At 34.8% G+C, this 19025-nt stretch overlaps 5 protein-coding genes across 7 annotated transcripts; 3 read left to right on the top strand and 2 right to left on the bottom strand.

The window, feature by feature from the left end:
- Positions 1 to 600: 600 nt before the first annotated feature.
- Positions 601 to 2747, bottom strand: TAF13 (TBP-associated factor 13). 3 transcript variants are annotated; one of them, XM_018118789.2, is made up of 6 exons: positions 2557 to 2747; positions 2278 to 2433; positions 2113 to 2150; positions 1336 to 1395; positions 1168 to 1242; positions 601 to 928 (listed from the first exon to the last, which is right to left on the bottom strand). In XM_018118789.2, the coding sequence occupies exons 2-6, from the start codon at positions 2378 to 2380 to the stop codon at positions 818 to 820; spliced, it is 387 nt and encodes a 128-aa protein (XP_017974278.1). In that variant the 5' UTR covers positions 2381 to 2433; positions 2557 to 2747; the 3' UTR covers positions 601 to 817. The 3 variants fall into 3 exon arrangements, with proteins under 3 accessions (XP_017974278.1, XP_017974277.1, XP_007031631.2); XM_018118788.2 differs by having other exon boundaries at positions 2278 to 2442; positions 2549 to 2746; XM_007031569.3 differs by having other exon boundaries at positions 2278 to 2442; positions 2557 to 2744.
- A 1132-nt stretch (positions 2748 to 3879) lies between these two features.
- LOC18600860 (GDSL esterase/lipase At5g14450-like) lies at positions 3880 to 5850 on the top strand. Its single transcript, XM_007031568.3, has 5 exons — positions 3880 to 4259; positions 4366 to 4575; positions 4672 to 4844; positions 4929 to 5196; positions 5289 to 5850. The coding sequence occupies exons 1-5, from the start codon at positions 4019 to 4021 to the stop codon at positions 5543 to 5545; spliced, it is 1149 nt and encodes a 382-aa protein (XP_007031630.2). The 5' UTR covers positions 3880 to 4018; the 3' UTR covers positions 5546 to 5850.
- Positions 5851 to 6863: 1013 nt separating this feature from the next.
- Positions 6864 to 8679, top strand: LOC18600859 (GDSL esterase/lipase At5g14450-like). Its single transcript, XM_007031567.3, has 5 exons — positions 6864 to 7230; positions 7328 to 7534; positions 7626 to 7798; positions 7905 to 8178; positions 8275 to 8679. Exons 1-5 carry the CDS (start codon positions 6951 to 6953, stop codon positions 8526 to 8528), a joined length of 1188 nt encoding a protein of 395 aa, XP_007031629.2. The 5' UTR covers positions 6864 to 6950; the 3' UTR covers positions 8529 to 8679.
- A 760-nt stretch (positions 8680 to 9439) lies between these two features.
- LOC18600858 (GDSL esterase/lipase At5g14450-like) lies at positions 9440 to 11625 on the top strand. Its single transcript, XM_007031566.3, has 5 exons — positions 9440 to 9795; positions 9922 to 10131; positions 10227 to 10399; positions 10607 to 10880; positions 11162 to 11625. Exons 1-5 carry the CDS (start codon positions 9549 to 9551, stop codon positions 11407 to 11409), a joined length of 1152 nt encoding a protein of 383 aa, XP_007031628.2. The 5' UTR covers positions 9440 to 9548; the 3' UTR covers positions 11410 to 11625.
- A 511-nt stretch (positions 11626 to 12136) lies between these two features.
- Positions 12137 to 17394, bottom strand: LOC18600857 (SAGA-associated factor 29 homolog A). Its single transcript, XM_018119978.2, has 9 exons — positions 17136 to 17394; positions 15603 to 15696; positions 15297 to 15373; positions 14618 to 14727; positions 14362 to 14444; positions 13672 to 13725; positions 12933 to 13086; positions 12748 to 12761; positions 12137 to 12403 (listed from the first exon to the last, which is right to left on the bottom strand). The coding sequence occupies exons 1-9, from the start codon at positions 17251 to 17253 to the stop codon at positions 12301 to 12303; spliced, it is 807 nt and encodes a 268-aa protein (XP_017975467.1). The 5' UTR covers positions 17254 to 17394; the 3' UTR covers positions 12137 to 12300.
- Between the last annotated feature and the right edge of the window lie 1631 nt (positions 17395 to 19025).

Raw genomic sequence — 19025 nt, 5'->3', positions numbered from 1 at the left:
ACATAATTATGTGGTACTTTCACCTTATATGTCAACACTATATTAATGCCACACCAGTATCACATGAATATAAAATGACAAGTAATATTTTTATTAATAGAAATTAGTCAATCATTAATTATAAAAGCCGACTTAACCCAAAATAAAAATACTAAAACTTAATTGAATGCAATAGAAGAACAAAAACTTATTTGAATTTTCTTCAATTGTTCAAAGATTTTTTAAAATATTATACCAATTATATTTGATACACATCTTTGGTTTTTATACATTATAAGTGAATTAGATATTATCATCCCCTTAATAAATTAAATTAGAAATTGAGAACCCTTAAAGCTAAATATTCATAATTTTAAAAAAATTTTAAATTTTTATCATGGTATATTAATGAAGGGACAGTCTATAATTAAGTGATAGTATGTAAATTTCCACAGACTGACATTGCATCAAACATAAACCCTTACAATATTATATAGTTGCAGTACCCAGGATGTGACTGACTAGGATCGGTCTTGATATGTCTCCCCTTCATAAGAAGATTTGCTTACATTTGTTCTGCTCCTCAATCAAGAAGTAGCAAAACTGAAAAATACTCAAGAATGGCAGTAAGAGGAACTACATTTTACTTTCATCGCAGAAAGAAAGCATTTGCATCTTGAACACTCATAATACTTGAGATTTACAGCTAGTTTCGTTTTGTTCTAACTTCTAACAATACTATTATAAGCATTTCTCAGACTGCTTAATACACTAGTCTTGACTGAGATGACAAAGGTGAGAAAGCCAGAGAGAGGGGAGAGGGGAGAGGGGAAGGGGGTTACTCTGTTGTTCCCAGTTTCTCTTCATCAACCTCGAATGCCTTCCTTGCTTGTTTCAGCTCCTCTTGCATGGATAGCAATTCTGTAGAACGATTTAGTTTGGGCAAATCCTGTGGGATCAAAGCAATTACAGGGGTTACTCTTCAAAGAATTAAAGAAAAAACAATCAAACATTGCACGCCATCTCTCCACCATAAAACATTAAAACCACGCTTTGATTATAATCTCAAATAATTGTTAAAACAATTTATGGAAATGTATTTCCGTAGAAGAGGCAAAATACATTGTGAAATTCCAAGTTCCAGAACACAGGAGCAAATGTGCTGCATAAAAACACAATGAAAGGTACCTTGCGAATTAGGTAAAGAAAATCCTCAACTGATAGCTTTCCCCTCTTTGATCCAATATCTTGGGCTTTATGTGCCTACAGAATAGAGGCAGAAACGGAAATGTTACCTACAATGCCATGGCATCTTACTAAACCGATGACAGAAATCACCAAATCAAAGAAACTTACCAGATCTGTTACATATTCCACAACAATGTCCTCCACAAGCGAAACAGTCTCTGGAAGTGGCTGAAAAAGCAACAAATAGAACTCATTATTATGAACATATTTCCAGCAAATTATGCAAGCGCAATGCATAAATTCTGTTATTCTAGCACACAAAAACAGGCAAAGGTGAGAACTAATAAACCTTTCTCCCAATGAAGCATGCACGACTGTTTGGAGCTTGATGCAGGCATATGTTTCCATTGCTAAATGGAATAGAGAATGACTCATGGCAATCAAAATCAATTAATTAGAGAAATCCTTCTGCTAGATTGCATCTGAATATTTTAAAAGATCTATGAAACGAATGATAACCAACAGCGCCAACTCATTTGAATCAGCCTTATATTAGTTAAGTAGCTCTATAGATAAATAAACAACAGGTAACTTAATTGTATCCACATTTTTAAGGCATTGCAAAATTGCAAATTTGTGAGACTTCCAGGCTTCCAGCTTTCTCAAAACAATTGCCAACTCAAGACGACAAACTTATCATGATTTATAGTATAAAAACTACATTTTCATAGACAATAACATGGGAAGTAATTCGAACCCACTGAGGCTCCGTATGCTGAAATCACATTCAATGAAAGGATCTAAAGGATTAAAGCCACAATGCACGAAAGATGTGGATAAAAGAAACAACTTGCAAGGAATATAAACAAAAATTAAAATAATCATAGCTCATCAAAAACAAAAAAACCAACTTTAACCATTCAAGAGTTTGTGAAGGGTACTTACATTGGGATCATCTCCAAAACCATACATCATATGCTGCACTGTAACAACAAACAGAGTAAAAGCAATGTAAATATATAAATGAATTGAAAAAAAAAAAAAACCAAAACGAAACTGGCAGGAAAACTCATAGAAATGGAAGTACATAAAGGAAGAAAGTTAGCTTACAATCTTTCTGAAAAACTCCTCTTTTACGCTTGAATGAAGTTTCTGAGGGCTGTGAAGACCCAACTTTCGATTTTGAAGAGGTTCCTGTTGATTGGTTACTCATCTTCTACCCAAAAGGTCTCTCAACTACTGGGATTAAACAAATTCAAGCAAGTTCTGCGTTTACTAAAGATGAATAAAATCCTTATCAGAGAACCCATCAAAGAAAAAGAAAAGAAAGAAAAATTCAATACGTAAAAAAGTAAATTAAATAAATAAATAAAACCCCAACTGCTTCACCTGGTCCCTGATTGCCTCAAGGAAAAATACAGAGGAAGAACAGATTCAAAGGGAAACAGAGACAGAAGAGGAAATTCAAGAGATCGATGGTGATTGCTTAATGGGCTGGGCTGCAGTCTCGGCTTACATTTGTGACTCTTTGACTAATGTCGGCATTTGGATTTGGACATGGCACCCATATCGTTTCCTTTCCTTGTGTTGTGTTTGATACGGTGTAACATAGGATAAAGTTTCTTTTCATTGTTAAACCGTGCAAGTGTAAGACATCTCTTCATTGTTTAAACATTCACTGACAATCATGGAAATATTCTACCATAAGATTATGTCGGACCCATCATTTATAATTATAAACTTGTCATCATATTCTAATGAATCCTGCGTAGTTCATGATTGTGATTGATTTTATCGTAGTGATCTTGATAAATAAATTTAATCTAAATCAATTTATATTTTATATTTGGTATAATATCTAAACGAGTTTTTAAATTATTTGAAAAAAAATTAAATAAACATTTATATTTTTATTACATTGAATCAAAATTTTTATTTTTTTATTTTGAACTAAATAAATTTTTATAATTAATGATTAATTTAATTAAAATGTCATTTATCTTTCAATGTGATGTGATGTTAGCATGGTATGTTAAAATATCATAATGGATAATAATGTGGTATATTAACATATTATAATTGATGATAACATAACATACTAATTTGACAAGATAATATGATCATGTGGTATTTTTTACCATCCACATCAACATCATCAATGTCATGTAGATATAAAATAACAAATGGTATTTTGATTAATGATAATTAATCAATCATTACTCATAAAAATTTATTTGATCCAAATAAAAGTATAAAGACTTGATTGAACATAATAAAACAATAAAGACTTTTTTGAATTTTTGAAATAATTTAGGGACTTATTTAAAAATTATACCAATATTTTAAAATTATGATTTCAAATGGATAATCATTAAATTAACAAATGATGTAACGCTAAAAGTCCATAAATAAAAAATAATGTGGTGTTGAAGATTTAGTCAATATTTACTTTGGGTAGTTATCATCACATTAATTTTAAATTCCTTCATAGAGATTTAATGAGATTCATGTCAAAAAAGGGGGGTTAAGTTTGTTTATGTTTTATTTAATTGAGGGATTGAAGCATCTATCTACCCACCAAAAAAAATCTCACCTAACACTAATCTCTTGCTAAAGCATTCAAGAGTTTGAATATTATAATAGGACTACTAAGTATTTGCAAGGTTTATCTTATCTGGCATGAGTTTGGCAATAACATCATGTGACAATGCTGTTTCTTCGCACCATGTGATTTCAAAAACAATAGCAACAAATGACTTTTACAATAAGCCATTGATTTGATTGTTTATGAGATTTGCCTTTTTGTCTACATTCTGAGTACTAAGCCGTTGTCAGGCTTGTTGGTGGTGAAATGGAGATGGTTAAAGCTAGTGTGGTTGTTTTGATTCTGGCTGTTTTGAGTGTGCAAAGTGTGGAGGGGAAGGACTTCCCACCCTGCAACTTTAGATCAGTTTATAACTTTGGTGACTCTAATTCTGATACTGGTGGTGGATCAGCTGCATTCTACCCTGCAGGGCCTCCCTCTGGAGAGACTTTCTTCGGTAGGCCGGCTGGAAGGGGCAGCGACGGGCGTCTGATAATAGATTTCATTGGTAACAAACCATTGTTCATCTGCTCTCTCTGCATTCTACAACAAGCAAAACGTTATGCCCTTTACTTTGTTCATATGACTTATATCTCGGGGTTTGTTTTATGCAGCTGAGCATCTTGGATTGCCTCACTTGAGTCCATACCTGGATTCCATTGGAACAAGCTATCGGCATGGTGCTAATTTCGCCATTGGCGGATCAACCATCAGGCCACAAAATGAATCCATGTCTTTAAATGGAGTAAGCCCGTTCTCACTTAACATCCAGTTTATACAATATAATCAGTTCAAGGCTCGAACCAGCTATCTCTACAACCAAGGTTATCCTGGAAAAATCACCTAGTATCAGTTACCTTCTCAAAAAGTTTATTCCGCTAGACTCAGGAAATTATATCTTTTTTGTTTATCGTTTGCAGCCAAGAAAAATTACTACAGAAAACATCTCCCTAGACCTCAGGACTTCTCCCAGGCTCTTTATGTCATTGACATTGGTCAAAATGACATGGCTGCTGGTTTCAGGTTGAAGAATGACTCAGAATTTCATGCATCAATGCCAGACATAGTTGAGCAGCTAACTAAGGCAGTCCAGGTAAGTTTGAATTGATTCTATACAGGTTTTCTGGATTAAAAAGAAATTAGAACTCTAACCAAAATCATTGTCCCTAATCAACAGAATCTCTATGATCAAGGGGCAAGGACATTTTGGATACATAATACAGGCCCAATCGGTTGCTTGCCTGTGACTCTACACTATCATCTTAAGCCTAATGAACTTGACAAGCAGGGCTGTCTCAAATCTCAAAATGACTTTGCTATAGAGTTTAATAGGCAGCTTAAGGTTAGAGTGATCAAACTTAGGACTGAGCTACCAGATGCTGCCTTAACATATGTGGATATGTATGCTGCAAAATATGAACTCATCGGCAAGGCAAAACAGCAAGGTAATTATATGAAGAATATCATCCAGGTTATGTTGTTAAGTGACAATAAACAAAAGCAATGGCTTATGTGTTTCTTTTCTTTTGCTTGGTAGGATTTGTTGATGCAGCAGAGATTTGCTGTGGATTTCATGAAGATGACATTCATGTGTATTGCGGCAACAAAATGCAACTAAATGGTACTGAAATCTACGCCGGTTCTTGTGAAGATCCTTCCAAGTATATCAGCTGGGATGGTGTCCACTACACCGAGGCTGCCAATCATTGGATTGCTAATCACATAATCAATGGTTCATTCAGTGATCCGCCTCTGCCAATCACACATGCATGCCATAAGCCCAGTCTAGAGTAATTACTTTGACAGATGTACTGATCATGCATGGAAATTGACTTGAGAGGTCACTGATTTTCAGATAGCAACTTCTCCATCTCTATGCAACCCTGCTGATGGCAATAATTTATAGGAGGAAAACATAAGAGAAGAACAAAGGTTTATTTTTCAATTCTCGTTAGTCGTAGGACAATTATTTCTTTTGTACTGGAACTTTTCTTTTGGTGAACTTTAAGGGTCCGTTTGGTACGAGAAATGTAAGCAACATTCTTGGGAATTTAATTAGAGGGAATGCCATTACCATAGCAATATGAAAAGATTTTAAATTTGGCCCTTAATCTTATCCCCGTAGCACATAATAAAGATTGGGTCAAGCTCATTATCACATTCTGAAGTGAACAAAGGTTAGTAATTATGATAAAATATAGGGAAAAGTATTCTTCATATCTACATTTCTAAAGGAAGTCAATGTCTTGCAAGATTTGTAAGCATATGTAGTACGCATACTGCTTCACATTCATCAGATTGTTGATTAAGCTTCAATGTTTCATGCAAAAGGGGAGTCAGCTTTGATAAGGTTTGCCTCCTCTTTCCTTCAAAGCTAACTTGCTGCAGTTCTGGAGATCATTATATGTATGTTTGACCCTTTTCCCACTTGGCAACTAGGTCTCTCAGACTGACAACTTACATGGCCATAACATGTCAAAACAAATTTATTATAATGTTTTTTATTCACATAAGCTGCATGTGGTCTATGCAATATAGGAATTTTAAAGTCTTTTGGCTTTTAGGAGTCAATAATTCATCTGTATCTAAGGTGTTCGCCATTGCCTAATATATATATATATCTCACTGTTTCTTTACGTAAACACCTTCAATAATTTAATTAACTTGACAGTGAAACAATTGCTTATCAAGAATGTGGAAACATTAATTAATTAAAACGAGACGATAATATTGATCAAAACAATTATTTTTTTATTGAACCAAATAGATATATTAAATATCGCAAAACAATACAACATTTGTTAAAAATAGATCATACTTTCAAAATGTTGATATCAAGACATCACATATATAGATACAAAGTATCGACCACACAGTAAAAAATAAGATGCACAAAAACCAAATTCTTCCCAAGTCCAGCAGCAAATAATTCCAAAAGCAAAACCACTCAATCAGCAAAGTAATAATATATATATGAAGCATATAACAGATTGGTCTTTGGCAACTTGTGGGATAAAATATTGGGTGGAGATGACTTTTATACCAAGTGTAATGGAGTCAAAATTGCTTAAAAGATAAGATGGATCATAGAATTAAGAAAGTCAAAGCATCTGAGTTCATTGATTCCCATAAGCATGTGCTTCTTCTTCTGATATGGAAAGCCAAGGCTCTCTGGGTGCCTATATAGTAAGGTAAGTGGATGTTCCAATTTGTGAGTAGCATTGTTGCTGCAATGGAGTTTGCAAGAGTCATCTTTTCTGGGATCTTGGTTTCATTGCTTCTGAGTGTGGGAGCAGCTGCCAAGGTGAAGGACTTACCACCTTGCAATTTCAAAGCAATTTACAACTTTGGTGATTCCAATTCAGATACTGGGGCTATATCAGCAGCGATTTTCCCAAGGCAATGGCCCAATGGTGAAACTTTCTTCCGTAAGCCAGCTGGAAGAGTTTGTGATGGGCGCCTGATGATAGATTTCATTGGTAACAAAAAAATGAAAACATGCTCTCCCTCTTTATCTAACATGGATTTGAGATTATGGTCTTTCAAGGTTCATAAGCACTACTTTTCTGTATGCAGCTGAACGCCTTGGATTACCATTCTTGAGTGCATTTCTGGATTCAATAGGATCAAACTTCAGGCAGGGTGCCAATTTTGCTTCTGGAGGATCAACCATTGTTCCACAAAACAAAACCATAGCTGAAAGTGGACTAAGTCCATTTGCTCTTAATGTTCAGGTTTTTCAGTATGACCAATTCAAGGCACGCACTACTGATCTCTACAAAGGTTACCATCAAAACTCTTGACAAACCAGTACTTCTCTTCCAAGTAAAATCCTCCTAGACTAAGGAAACTAAGAACTGTCTTTAGTTTGCAGATAAAAGATATTCTTGTAGAAGCCATCTTCCAAGACCTAAGGACTTCCCAGAGGCTCTTTATGTATTTGATATTGGGCAAAATGACATTGCTTATGGACTGCGGACGGTTGGCGACGCACAAATTCTAGCATCAATTCCAGACATAATTAGCCAACTGGCAATAGCAGTCGAGGTAAATTGCATTCTCTTTTTTAAGGTTAACTGGGATCGGAAAAGTAGCAATCCTTCTTCAATGTGTTGCCAGATGACCAACCTGGATTCAATTACTACTTTAACAGCATCTGTATACACGAGGGGCAAGGACATTTTGGATACATAACACAGGTCCTAGTGGTTGCTTGCCATCAACCTTGCTCGGCATCAAGAATCCTCCTCCAGGCTTTCTTGACAAGCATGGCTGTGTCAAAAGCCAAAATGACATCGCAAAAGAGTTCAACAGGCAGCTCAAGAATAGAGTGATCAAGCTCAGGGCAGAGCTCCCACAAGCTGCAATAACATATGTGGATATCTTTGCTGCAAAATACGGACTTATCAGCAATTCAAAACAGCAAGGTAATCACTGGTAAAAACAAAAACTGAGCTACCATAAACCTATTCCCTTACATTCTATCATAATCTGGTTCTTTCTTTCTTTCTTCCTTTTTGTAGGATTTGTTGATGCACAAAAGATTTGTTGTGGGTATCATAAGAATGGAATTGACGTGGGATGTGGGGGAATATTACCTCTACCAAATGGTACTCAAATATTTGGAGCTGCATGTAAAGACCCTTCCTTATATATCAGCTGGGATGGTGTGCACTACACCGAGGCAGCCAATCGTTGGATTGCTAATCGTTTAATCAATGGTTCACTGTCAGATCCCCCTATTCCCATCACCCATGCTTGTTACAGAACTTCATGAAACCATGATCTGCTGGCCACATCTCTATGCATCGTAATCATGGTACTAGCAAAAGAGACAAAGTAATGACAATACTATGATATTGTGGAATAACTGTGGTTATATAATTTTTTTCTCGATAAAAATAAACTTCATGGCCAGTTTTCCTCCACTTTCTTTGCTTGTATTAATTTAATCACTCAGGAAAAATTAGAAGAGAAAAAAAAAATTCCATGTCAAATTGACTAACAGCTATGAAACAATTCAACAGCAAGGTCTCATAATCAGTATGATTTGTTTTTTGTGGCCAATTGCCCTTTTGCCTAAATATATACCAAAAGTAATATCTGCTAGCTAAATGAAAATTTGGGAGTTCAAATCTCCTACAAAACCACACTTTCAAACTACCGGTCAAAGTAAAATAATTTGTTTGATGAAGAAGCTCTTGAAAGTCCAACAATGGAGTAAATTAAAAACATCTTTAAGAATATCTACTTTTAGAATTACTAGAAGATCTTTTATAGAAGTAATACATGTATGATTTTGGGATTTGGTTACTGATTTGTAGCTTATCTTGCTAATGCTATGAAAATGAAATGTGGGGTTAATGTAGCATATGCACATGTATGATGTATCCCACTGATTGCGCACAACCAAATCCATCTCAAGACCCGATGCCTAGAAAAGTGTAGCTGCTTTACATTTTTGTCCCCTTTGCGTAACACCGACAAGGAGCTTTACATGTAACATGACACTTACGATCAAACAAGATACAGTCACTTCTCAGTTAAGACACTTCATCTCCACCAATCAATCTCCATCAAACGGTGTACAGCACTCTGGACAAAGTAAATCCTCTGCAATCTTTGACATATATCAGTCAGGCTTGACATAGGAGCTAGAAGGGCAAAAAAAATATCTAGCATGCAGCGTTGGACATATTGGCTGGATGCCATTAAATATGGTAGATGGTGTGGGTCTTTTATAGATACTTAGGTTTTATTTATGATATAAAGCTGGCAAGTTCCTAGAATCAGCTAAATGGGGGAGCAAATGGAGTTCGGGAGAGTGTTAATAGCTGGGGTTTTCTTTTCCTGGGTTTTGTGTGTGGGTGGTGCTAATTTACCACCATGTGAATTCCCTGCAATTTACAACTTTGGTGACTCAAATTCAGACACTGGAGGCATATCAGCTGCTTTTGAACCAATTCGAGCTCCATATGGTGAGGCTTTTTTTCACAAGCCAGCTGGTAGAGACTCTGATGGCCGCCTCATCATAGACTTCATAGGTAAGGAACATTTCAAGTTATCAATATCTTGATCACACTAGGTTAAACTAGGAAACTTATGTCCATCTCTTACTCTTGTCAAAGAGCAAGGACTGATTACAGGTTTGGTTTCTCCTCTTGTTGCAGCTGAGCGTGTACAATTGCCATATCTTCATGCATACTTGAATTCCTTAGGAGCAAATTTCAGGCATGGGGCAAATTTTGCTACAGGAGGATCAACCATAAGGAGGCAGAATGAGACCATTTTCGAGTATGGCATAAGTCCATTTGCTCTAGATATGCAGATTGTGCAGTTCGACCAGTTTAAAGCAAGGACTATTGAAATGTACAATCAAGGTTAGATTAAAAGTTGCCTAATAGACAGAACAAAATGTCCACATGAAGTTAACACTGTTCATTGACACTGTTTACCATTTTTTTGCCGTTCTTAGCTAAGGATCCTTCTGAAAAAGATAAACTTCCCAGACCTGAGGACTTTGCAAAGGCGCTTTACACATTTGACATCGGCCAAAATGATCTTTCTGTCGGTTTTAGGAAAATGAGTTTTGATCAGCTTCGTGCAGCAATGCCAGATATCATAAACCAGTTAGGATCAGCGGTCCAAGTAAGTAGCATTCTTCTAGTTTAATATTTTCTATGTTTAACATGTTGGGAGTCTAATACATGACTTTCTTTTGTAACGCTTGCCTCATCAAATATGGGGACATAGCAGTCTGTTAGAACCTTTGACAAGGATTAACAATTTTTTAGTCTGATATGCTTATGACATGGAATCAAATTGTAGCTGATCAGTATGTTATATGAATATCAGCATCTGTATCAGCAAGGAGGGAGAACCTTCTGGATACACAACACGGGTCCAATCGGTTGCTTGCCAGTTAACTCATTCTACCTACGTAATCCTGAGCCCGGATATCTTGACCAATATGGTTGTGTCAAGGGTCAAAATGACATGGCTATGGAATTCAATAGGCAGCTTAAGGACAGAATCATCAAGCTAAGAACAGAGCTCCCAGAAGCTTCAATTACTCATGTGGATGTCTATACTGCTAAGTATTCAATGATTAGCAATGCAAAGAACCTAGGTAATCATCATCATTACCTAATCTCATTTACAGTTTTGTCAAAATTCACTATCGGATTTTCAGCAGCCAGCAGGCAATGATGGGTGCCTTTGTCTCCATTGCTATTTATATTATAAATGCAATGCAAGGCAACTTCCCTGAGTTGAAATATACAAAATGCAAAGTGAGGCTATCTTTCTTCAATGTACATACTTTAATGGTTATTGCAATGACCACTACCAAGATGGTGAGTCTTGTTTGAATTATAGCACATAGTTATCTGTTTATGCTTCTGTTTACAGGATTGGCAGATCCGTTAAAGGTGTGCTGTGGATATCATGTCAATTACGACCATGTGTGGTGTGGGAACAAGGCAACCATCAACAACACTGAAGTATATGGTGGTTCTTGCAAAAACCCTTCAGTTTTTATAAGCTGGGATGGAGTTCACTACTCTCAGGCTGCAAATCAATTTGTTGCTGATCATACACTCAATGGTTCATTAGCAGACCCACCAATTCCAATCACTCAAGCATGCCATAAGCAGTAACTATATGTGATCACATAAATCTGTGTTGATTTGCAATTGTGAAAAATCGATTTCAAAACATGAGTTAATAATGACTAGAGCAACAGGTTTGATGTTTTCTGGATCGGCTAAATACAACTGATCTCGAAAACTGGAGAAGGTCTAATAGTATTGGGTCTAAAACAGTATATTGAGCATATCTGGAATGTCATCAATTGCAAAGCAGCACTTCATTAATCATGACTTTACCAAGTTTTTTTGGAAATGTCCTGTACAAACTTCTCCTTGAAAAGCTGATATCATTATCCTTGGAATTATGTGATGAAAATTGGCTCTTCAGATCCCTGTTAGCTTGTTTCTTCTTTTCTTTTTTCTGTTTTAAAGTTGAAGCCTAATTAAGGTTTACAGATGCTGCAAAACTACTCTTATGTAGAAAAGCGTCTCATCAGATGGTCAGAGAAAGCTAGAAAGAATGAATAAGTAGACAACAATATCTGCTTACAAACTATCATCTACTAAGAAAAATTTTCACCTCTTTCTCTTCACTCAAAGGTCTTATATGTCTTGGGTTATGAGATTGGAGATTTTATGCCTTGGGTTGAAGCTGCTGTTTCTTTTCTTATGATGCCGATGGCATTAAGCTGGTGCTTGGTTAAATTCATAAGTTTCTTTAAGCGGTAAGCTCCCAGGATGGGACTGGGTGAAGTTGCAGTACTTTGATGAGGGGAAGAGAAAAGAATGGCTATCGTTTACTAGTAACAAAGAAGCACCATAGAACTTGGAATTAACGAAAAGGGTTATCAGTGTGTCAATGTTCCATTACTAAGAGAATACACAGGGCTCGTAGAAATTAGGGTTCAGATTCACGTGTCTAAAATCCAGCTCTAACTTATACACATTTATACACCAATCTCACTGGCGATGTCCTTCTGGCAAGGGAACCACCTTGTGAAACGGTACCGTCCTTTGAGGCAAGGCTCCGTCTTCCTCATCATCATCGAATTCCAGTAAATACCTAAAGAAGCAAAAAGAGCTCACACATATCAGTATATGACACAAAACCATGACAATAACAATACACAGCAGAGCGTCCAAAAGAAAAAGTTTATGCTCTGTAATTTTTAGTTGTTTGTTTATAGGAAATTTTGTCACATAAATTACATATGACCTATTTATCTGATATGTTTTCTGTTTTGTAGATTGTGGTGAGAAATGAGTTTTCATGAGATTCTCCGCAATTAAATTCTATAAGAACAAGTAAAAAAAAAGTTAAACATCAAATCATCAGCACAATTGTTTTGTTTCCATTTTTTTCCCAAAATCTGCTATCCTAGAACCAGAATGAAGGATGACACTTACTCATCTGATTTCCTCTGGAAAGATACAGAATGGTTGACAGCCCCCCACAGACATGCACAAGAAAATTACCAGTCAGTTCAACATGTCAGCAAATAACAATAATAGTTTAGCAAATCTACGGAACAGTAAAATGATCCAAAATTATATGCTGTGCACTGATGACAGTGGATGACTGGAACAGTCACCTTTCGAGGAGTACTAATGACAGTTGCCTTATAAAGTGCAGTTGTTCCTGGATAAACAGCCAAAACATGTCTTCCAGCAGGGAATTCTTGAGTACTGGAAGGATCATTCCGCTTGGGGAAAGGTATAATGCAAGACACAGGCAGCTTGTACTTCCTGAAGTTGCAATAACAAAAATCATCATCTTCCAGATGGACTAATTTCACAGTACCCCATCAATCAATCAGAAAGAGAAAGTTGAGTTCTAAGAAGTATTTTTAAGAACTATTTGGATGAAGAAGACTCATCTTCTCCAGATAAGCCACTGTCAAGAAACATAAAAGTTACCAACAGTAGCCTCAAGAATAATTTCAGTTACTTAAAGAATTGAAAAGAGTAAAAGTTTAACCAGCAATTACCAAGGCACAATAATTCTATAAGATGATTGCAGAAAAGAATTTGAGCCCTTAATATATTTGTACTTTTCAAGGATTCTTGAAATTACAGTTAAAGCATGCTGCCATTACAAATAATTGAGCCACCAATTTCTTTTCTTTTTGTTAAAAAAAAAAAGGAAGAACAAAGCCACCTAATCTAGTACTGTAGAAGTAAATAATTTATTGATCTCAAATTACAGCCTCAATCTATCAAAAGATGATAGCCTGCCCCCATGCCAGTCGATAATGTGCATGAACAAGTATAGCATAGAACAATTACTTCAATGAAACTGAATTTACAAAGCACCAAAGTGTAAAAGCTTACCTTTGGCCACTGCCCTCTTCATCATCACCTGGCTCCTCATCAAGTACTTCAAATCTGCAAATGGACATGAAACTTATAAACAAGAACCCAGAAGATTCTGAATGGAGGTACAAACACTTTAACTCTGTTTCTCCATCAAACAATTAAGTAAAAACACTTGAGTCTTTTCTAGACCATTTATTGTGTAATAGTAACACCAGCCAAAGGGTGAAAAGAAACCAAGCTGCTTACAATCACCTCAAACAAAAGGTGCTAAGCTATGGCTGGCTTATTTATTCCATGAAGCTAAAGTCTTTAGCCATGACTTGTTTGCTTGATTAATCAAGCTGGAACAAACTTCAATGCATGTTTCTGTGTACATCTAAACACACATGCCTACAAAATAAGTCCATGCAGGCACATGGTACAAACAGACCTACACTTTCACACACATGAACAGACAAAAGTTTAGGTACTGAACCATATCCTTACATTCTCACACGGCTAAATTTACTCTATTTCAAGGTTAACACTGCAAGAGAGATAGAGAAAATAGTCAAAGTCATAATTGCTTTTGCAATTCTTGCTAAATTGAAATCCAAGTTGTGCTGGAGCTGAGCAATATTTATCAGGTGTGTGACCAGGCAAATGTCAAACTTTCTTTAATAGTTAACAAGCCAAAATGAAATGTCCTACAGGAACCATACTTACTCTTTCGTTTTCTCATCAAAATTTATCACTTTCACAACAAACCACTCATCCTTCTCAGCATCTGAGGTGACTCTTGCAGCTACCTGAGTACAACAGCACATTTCAGTCTCCTTAGTTTGAAAGCATATGGAACAGTACACTTTGTTATGTAGCATAAAAATAAGAGTTGAAAACAAATGCAGTAAATTAGGTCTATGAACAAATATCAATAATCGATTGCGATGGAGATGCATGCCTATTTGGTTTACAAGCTTACCTGTTCATCTTTTAGACTAACACAAGCCTCGATATGACTCCGCATAGAAGGAGAAAGGCGAGAGATATCTGAATCAGACTTCATTCTTTTCCTTTTCTGCTCACTACCATCTGCAATTTGTTTAGTGTCAGCTACATTAATAGGAAGTCAGATACTCTTCATACTAGTATCTAAAATCCACATTAAGGAAATGAGTCTTCTGTTTTGGAATATGTCATATATCCAATGCTCTGGCTTTGGAAGAATAGAAAGCACATAAACACTTAATAATTTCAACTAATTACTAAGTGTTGATCTGATTTTAACTATCATGATATAATTTGGAACCATGGTCATATCAACTCAACAACTCCTATGTCATTAGCCAAACAATTCCATGTTTCATTAAACTACTCTCAATTTGCACGTTTAAAAAGGGAAAGGGCAACAGGATAAGACGGAGAAAATCTAATAGCAAAAGTTACAGCCTTATCTATTAACATCCACTTTGATTTACAGCTAACATTTCCACAGTTCGATGATAAGTCAAGTGCCAAGCTAGCCAAGAAATGACCTTAACTTATTGCTTTATAAGAATTCAAGAGTCAAGTATTCCTAAATATTGTCATGAAAAGGAGAACTGAATATAGACGTTAAAGCAACTGAAATATCTCATATACATATAGTTGGTAGCACAAACCCATCTTTCTTCTTTGTTGTCCTGGAGGTCCAGATGGCAGGAAAGAATCAAGTTGACTTAGTAACAAGTTGGAAATACTGCATCAATGCCAACACAATGGGTTAATACAATACTGAGAATAATAAAAGGCCTACAGAACCGAAACCAAAAACTTCTTTAATCCACTAGCCCCAAATATTTATAATGAAAAAGTGGCCACATTTGCACAAGCCCCATATTCATCACCATAATGGAAAAAATGGGAAGAGAGAGAGATAAAAGGGTAAAGAAAATGGTAGAAGACTTCAACAGAGATAATGAACATACGATACTTCTCTCTCTGAAAGATCTTTAGCCTGAATATATAAAGTTCTTAGCCTTGATAACGAAGAATCACCAGGTTTCTCAACTACCTCAGGAGCTGCATTGATATACAGAAGTCCAAGATTAGTATAAACTATCAGTAACAGTTAATAAAGAACAAGGCCAAATAAAGTAACAGAAGAAAGAAAAACTATTCTGAAATCTTAAAGATTAATCATCTGTATCCTAGAGTTTCAGCAAATTTTCTATCCATTAAAAGTGTAGTAAATCACTTGATGCTAGACAATAATCCAAAAATTGATTGGATAACTATTGTTTGAACCTGTCAATCTTCAAGGCATTGTCCAGCAGTATTATCATAGAAGAAGAACCAATAATTCTACAAAGCCATTGGTTCAAGTCCAAAACTCTTTATAATGGTAGGTTGGAGCAAATAAATGAGATCTAGGATGCACAAAAAGCCTCTGATATTGAAATTATATAACCAAGCCACAAATTCCACCAGGTTATGTGATCTTATAATGCATCGGGTAGTTTCTAAATGAATAGTTTTTGCATGATAATGAGTATATGAATCTAAAAATTCCTTCTATGCTACTACTTCTATAACCCTGGTTGTTGACTGCATGCACATCCAAGAAACTGCTAATCAAACTTAACCCTATTGAATTGGAAAAAATATTTTTTGCTTTCCCTCTTCTTCCAATTTCATGCAGTTATTGTCCATTCTGACATCTTTTCTGCAAACATTCTCGATTAAATCAATCAAAACATTTTGGAAAATAGATATCAGGAGCAAGGTTATGATATGATAATACTGAAATTCTGAACTAAAGTAACTAAATGGATATTGTGAAGCTCACCAGTTAAAGGTAATTAAACAAGAAGCATTGAACACTATTTTACATGCAAAATTCACCACCACCAATATGGATTCCAAGCATACAATGAGGCATCAATGCATTCTGTGCCAGACCCACAAAATTTCCTTCTCCATGAAAATAAGGCCCCATAAGCAGCCATTTCAGCTAAATAGCATATTTTGTGATCCTAACGGCAAAACCTTTACACCAAAACTACGTGAAAAAGATACTAGCTTTTAACCTCACTTATCTAAACTCCACTTAGCTGAACTTAACTTCTTTCCCAAACATAAATGTAGCAAAGTTTTAAAGTAAGTCAATACTCAAACCACCCAGAAAATCTATACCTTTCCTCTTTGATCAAATTACTATACTTTTCTTTTCTTCTAGAAATTAAAAAGCTTCACAAATTAAAACAATAAGCAATAATGTATAACAAAATATTACTTCCTTGTCCAATAAAATTCTTCATCAACAAAATTTACGCTCTTTTAAACAAAACCCACCTAAAAAAAAAATTTAAAAAAAAACCCAGAAAACATTTTTTAGAAAAAAAAAAACATATTTTGGTAATCCAAAAGAAACCCATTAATCTCAGGGACCATATAAATCAACCCAGATCATAAATTTGGAAGCTAAAGAGCAAAAAATCAAAAAAGGTTGAGAGATTTACTAGCTTGAAGCTTCTTGTGAAGCTTGTTGATTTCGACAAGCACGTCTTCTTGCTCTTTCCTTAACCGATCGAGCTCCCTCGAGTTTTCCAAGATTAAAGCAATGTCCGGCGACGACATCGTTCCCTGTTCCCTATCCTCGTCGGCAATACAATGTTGTCCTTTTCACCAGATTACTTCCAGCTAGATTTTTCACTTCAATCAATCCTTAGTTTGATCAAAAGTTTTCATTTTTTTTTCTTTTTTTAAATAAAGTTTGAATTGAAAATTTAATACTTAATAAGTATAACAGAAAAATAAAATTTTGTTTTTCATCTGAGAGAAAGAAAATATCAAACCTTTAATAATAAATAAAATAAAATAAATGAAAATCGATGGATAATTTTGTTTTATGAGTTATTGCTCTGTTTTTGTTTTTTTTTGGGTTTGTCTTAGTTAATGACACGTGGAAAGATTTTTTTCCTTTGAAGAATTCCTTTTTATTTTCCCCTTGTGAGATTCAATGCCACTCTTTCCTTTTGTTTCTGTGGGCTCACTTGGAGTTTAAGTTTGGACCATAAAATGGTAAAATTTCTATGGCCCAAATGAAAATTGGAAAGAAATGGGTCGGCCCAATTAGATATCCATTGACTTACTTAATCATCATTTAATTGAATCTGTTGGGCTCACAGGGATTTAGAACTCGATTTCTTTTTATTGCTCTCTAAACAGAGAATCATGTATCAATCAATTAGTAAATATTCGAGTGCAAATTTTATACTTAATAGTTAATAATGTTAATCGTTATTTAATATAATCTGATAATGATGTGACGTATTGACATGTCATAGTGAATGATAACATATTCATGTTTTATTTTTCATTCTCCACGTTCATATCACGCTAACGTCATATCAATGTTATGTGAAAATAAAATGATAATTGGCATTTTGATAAATAATAATTAGTCAATCGATAGTCATAAGGGTTAATTGAATAGAATAAAAAAATAAAGATTTATTAGAATTTTTTTGAATAGTTTAAAGATTTTTTCAAGTATTATGTTATTTGAATTTCTTTTTTTTTTTAATCCAAGATCATGCATTAATCATTTAATCATGAGTAAATTTCAGTTAAAATTTTTGATATTATGGATATCTTTTTGTTTCCCACGACAGATAAAGACTATTAATTTTATACTGCAAATTTATCAAAATATTATACATTCAAAATTAATTTATTTGTTCACATTTAAAGATATTTTTATAATTTTATAAAGTAAAATTAATAACTCAACTCCTTGTGAGAATAGAAATATTTCTTATAGTGTTAATTGAGGTAAAGAAAAATATCCACATGAATCAAAAAATGTTGAAAAAAATTAAAATCATGATAAATATAGATAAAATTTACTCGATCGAATGCTTTGCTTTTGATAGAAGTAGAAACTGATGAAATCTCTTTTAAACGACATCATTTTCAAGTGCCACACCTCCTATATCTCCCCTCCATTAGTCCATCTATAAATATGGGAAAAGGAAATTTGTATCTCGTTCTTTAAGCAGGGATCATACACTAATCAATAAGACAAACATACTTAGAAGATTGCATTGTCTGTCTTGTTACCAGTAATACAAAGTTGGTTTCATCATACATTTGCTGTCACACAAATGGAGAGATTGAGTCATAATCATATACAAGCACATGGTTTCTTTTGTGACAAATGAAGCTTTTCTAGCTGCTGATTAACAAATTGGTTGCTTATCATTCTTATTGCTTTTTCACTTTAATCTTGTTTCCTTATCCAATTAGTATTTAACTTTAAGGCAAACTCAACCTATACTTACTTGCAATTTATTTATTTTTATTTTTTTTGCAGATGATGCCTTATAATTTTCTTTTTCTCAATCAAC

Source organism: Theobroma cacao, chromosome 4 (genome assembly GCF_053813885.1).
Source record: "Theobroma cacao isolate CCN51 chromosome 4, ASM5381388v1, whole genome shotgun sequence".
Lineage (NCBI taxonomy): Eukaryota > Viridiplantae > Streptophyta > Magnoliopsida > Malvales > Malvaceae > Theobroma > Theobroma cacao.
Note: the sequence above shows the minus strand (reverse complement) of the source record. Positions and strands in the feature narration are given on the sequence as shown.

Excerpts from the sequence above, each read along its gene's own strand:
- TAF13 (XM_018118789.2), bottom strand. The coding sequence starts at position 2,380 with ATGAGTAACCAATCAACAGGAACCTCTTCAAAATCGAAAGTTGGGTCT. Across the intron at positions 1,243-1,335 it reads TGGAATATGTAACAGATCTG|GCACATAAAGCCCAAGATAT; the intron begins GTAAGTTTCTTT and ends TCTATTCTGTAG. Across the intron at positions 929-1,167 it reads TTCTTTACCTAATTCGCAAG|GATTTGCCCAAACTAAATCG; the intron begins GTACCTTTCATT and ends TTGATCCCACAG.
- LOC18600860 (XM_007031568.3), top strand. The coding sequence starts at position 4,019 with ATGGAGATGGTTAAAGCTAGTGTGGTTGTTTTGATTCTGGCTGTTTTG. Across the intron at positions 4,845-4,928 it reads AGCTAACTAAGGCAGTCCAG|AATCTCTATGATCAAGGGGC; the intron begins GTAAGTTTGAAT and ends CCTAATCAACAG. Across the intron at positions 5,197-5,288 it reads CGGCAAGGCAAAACAGCAAG|GATTTGTTGATGCAGCAGAG; the intron begins GTAATTATATGA and ends TTTGCTTGGTAG.
- LOC18600859 (XM_007031567.3), top strand. The coding sequence starts at position 6,951 with ATGTTCCAATTTGTGAGTAGCATTGTTGCTGCAATGGAGTTTGCAAGA. Across the intron at positions 7,231-7,327 it reads CCTGATGATAGATTTCATTG|CTGAACGCCTTGGATTACCA; the intron begins GTAACAAAAAAA and ends TTCTGTATGCAG. Across the intron at positions 8,179-8,274 it reads CAGCAATTCAAAACAGCAAG|GATTTGTTGATGCACAAAAG; the intron begins GTAATCACTGGT and ends TCCTTTTTGTAG.
- LOC18600858 (XM_007031566.3), top strand. The coding sequence starts at position 9,549 with ATGGGGGAGCAAATGGAGTTCGGGAGAGTGTTAATAGCTGGGGTTTTC. Across the intron at positions 9,796-9,921 it reads CCTCATCATAGACTTCATAG|CTGAGCGTGTACAATTGCCA; the intron begins GTAAGGAACATT and ends CTCTTGTTGCAG. Across the intron at positions 10,132-10,226 it reads TATTGAAATGTACAATCAAG|CTAAGGATCCTTCTGAAAAA; the intron begins GTTAGATTAAAA and ends TGCCGTTCTTAG.
- LOC18600857 (XM_018119978.2), bottom strand. The coding sequence starts at position 17,253 with ATGTCGTCGCCGGACATTGCTTTAATCTTGGAAAACTCGAGGGAGCTC. Across the intron at positions 14,445-14,617 it reads TTAGTCTAAAAGATGAACAG|GTAGCTGCAAGAGTCACCTC; the intron begins GTAAGCTTGTAA and ends TGTTGTACTCAG. Across the intron at positions 13,087-13,671 it reads GAAGAGGGCAGTGGCCAAAG|GAAGTACAAGCTGCCTGTGT; the intron begins GTAAGCTTTTAC and ends TTGCAACTTCAG.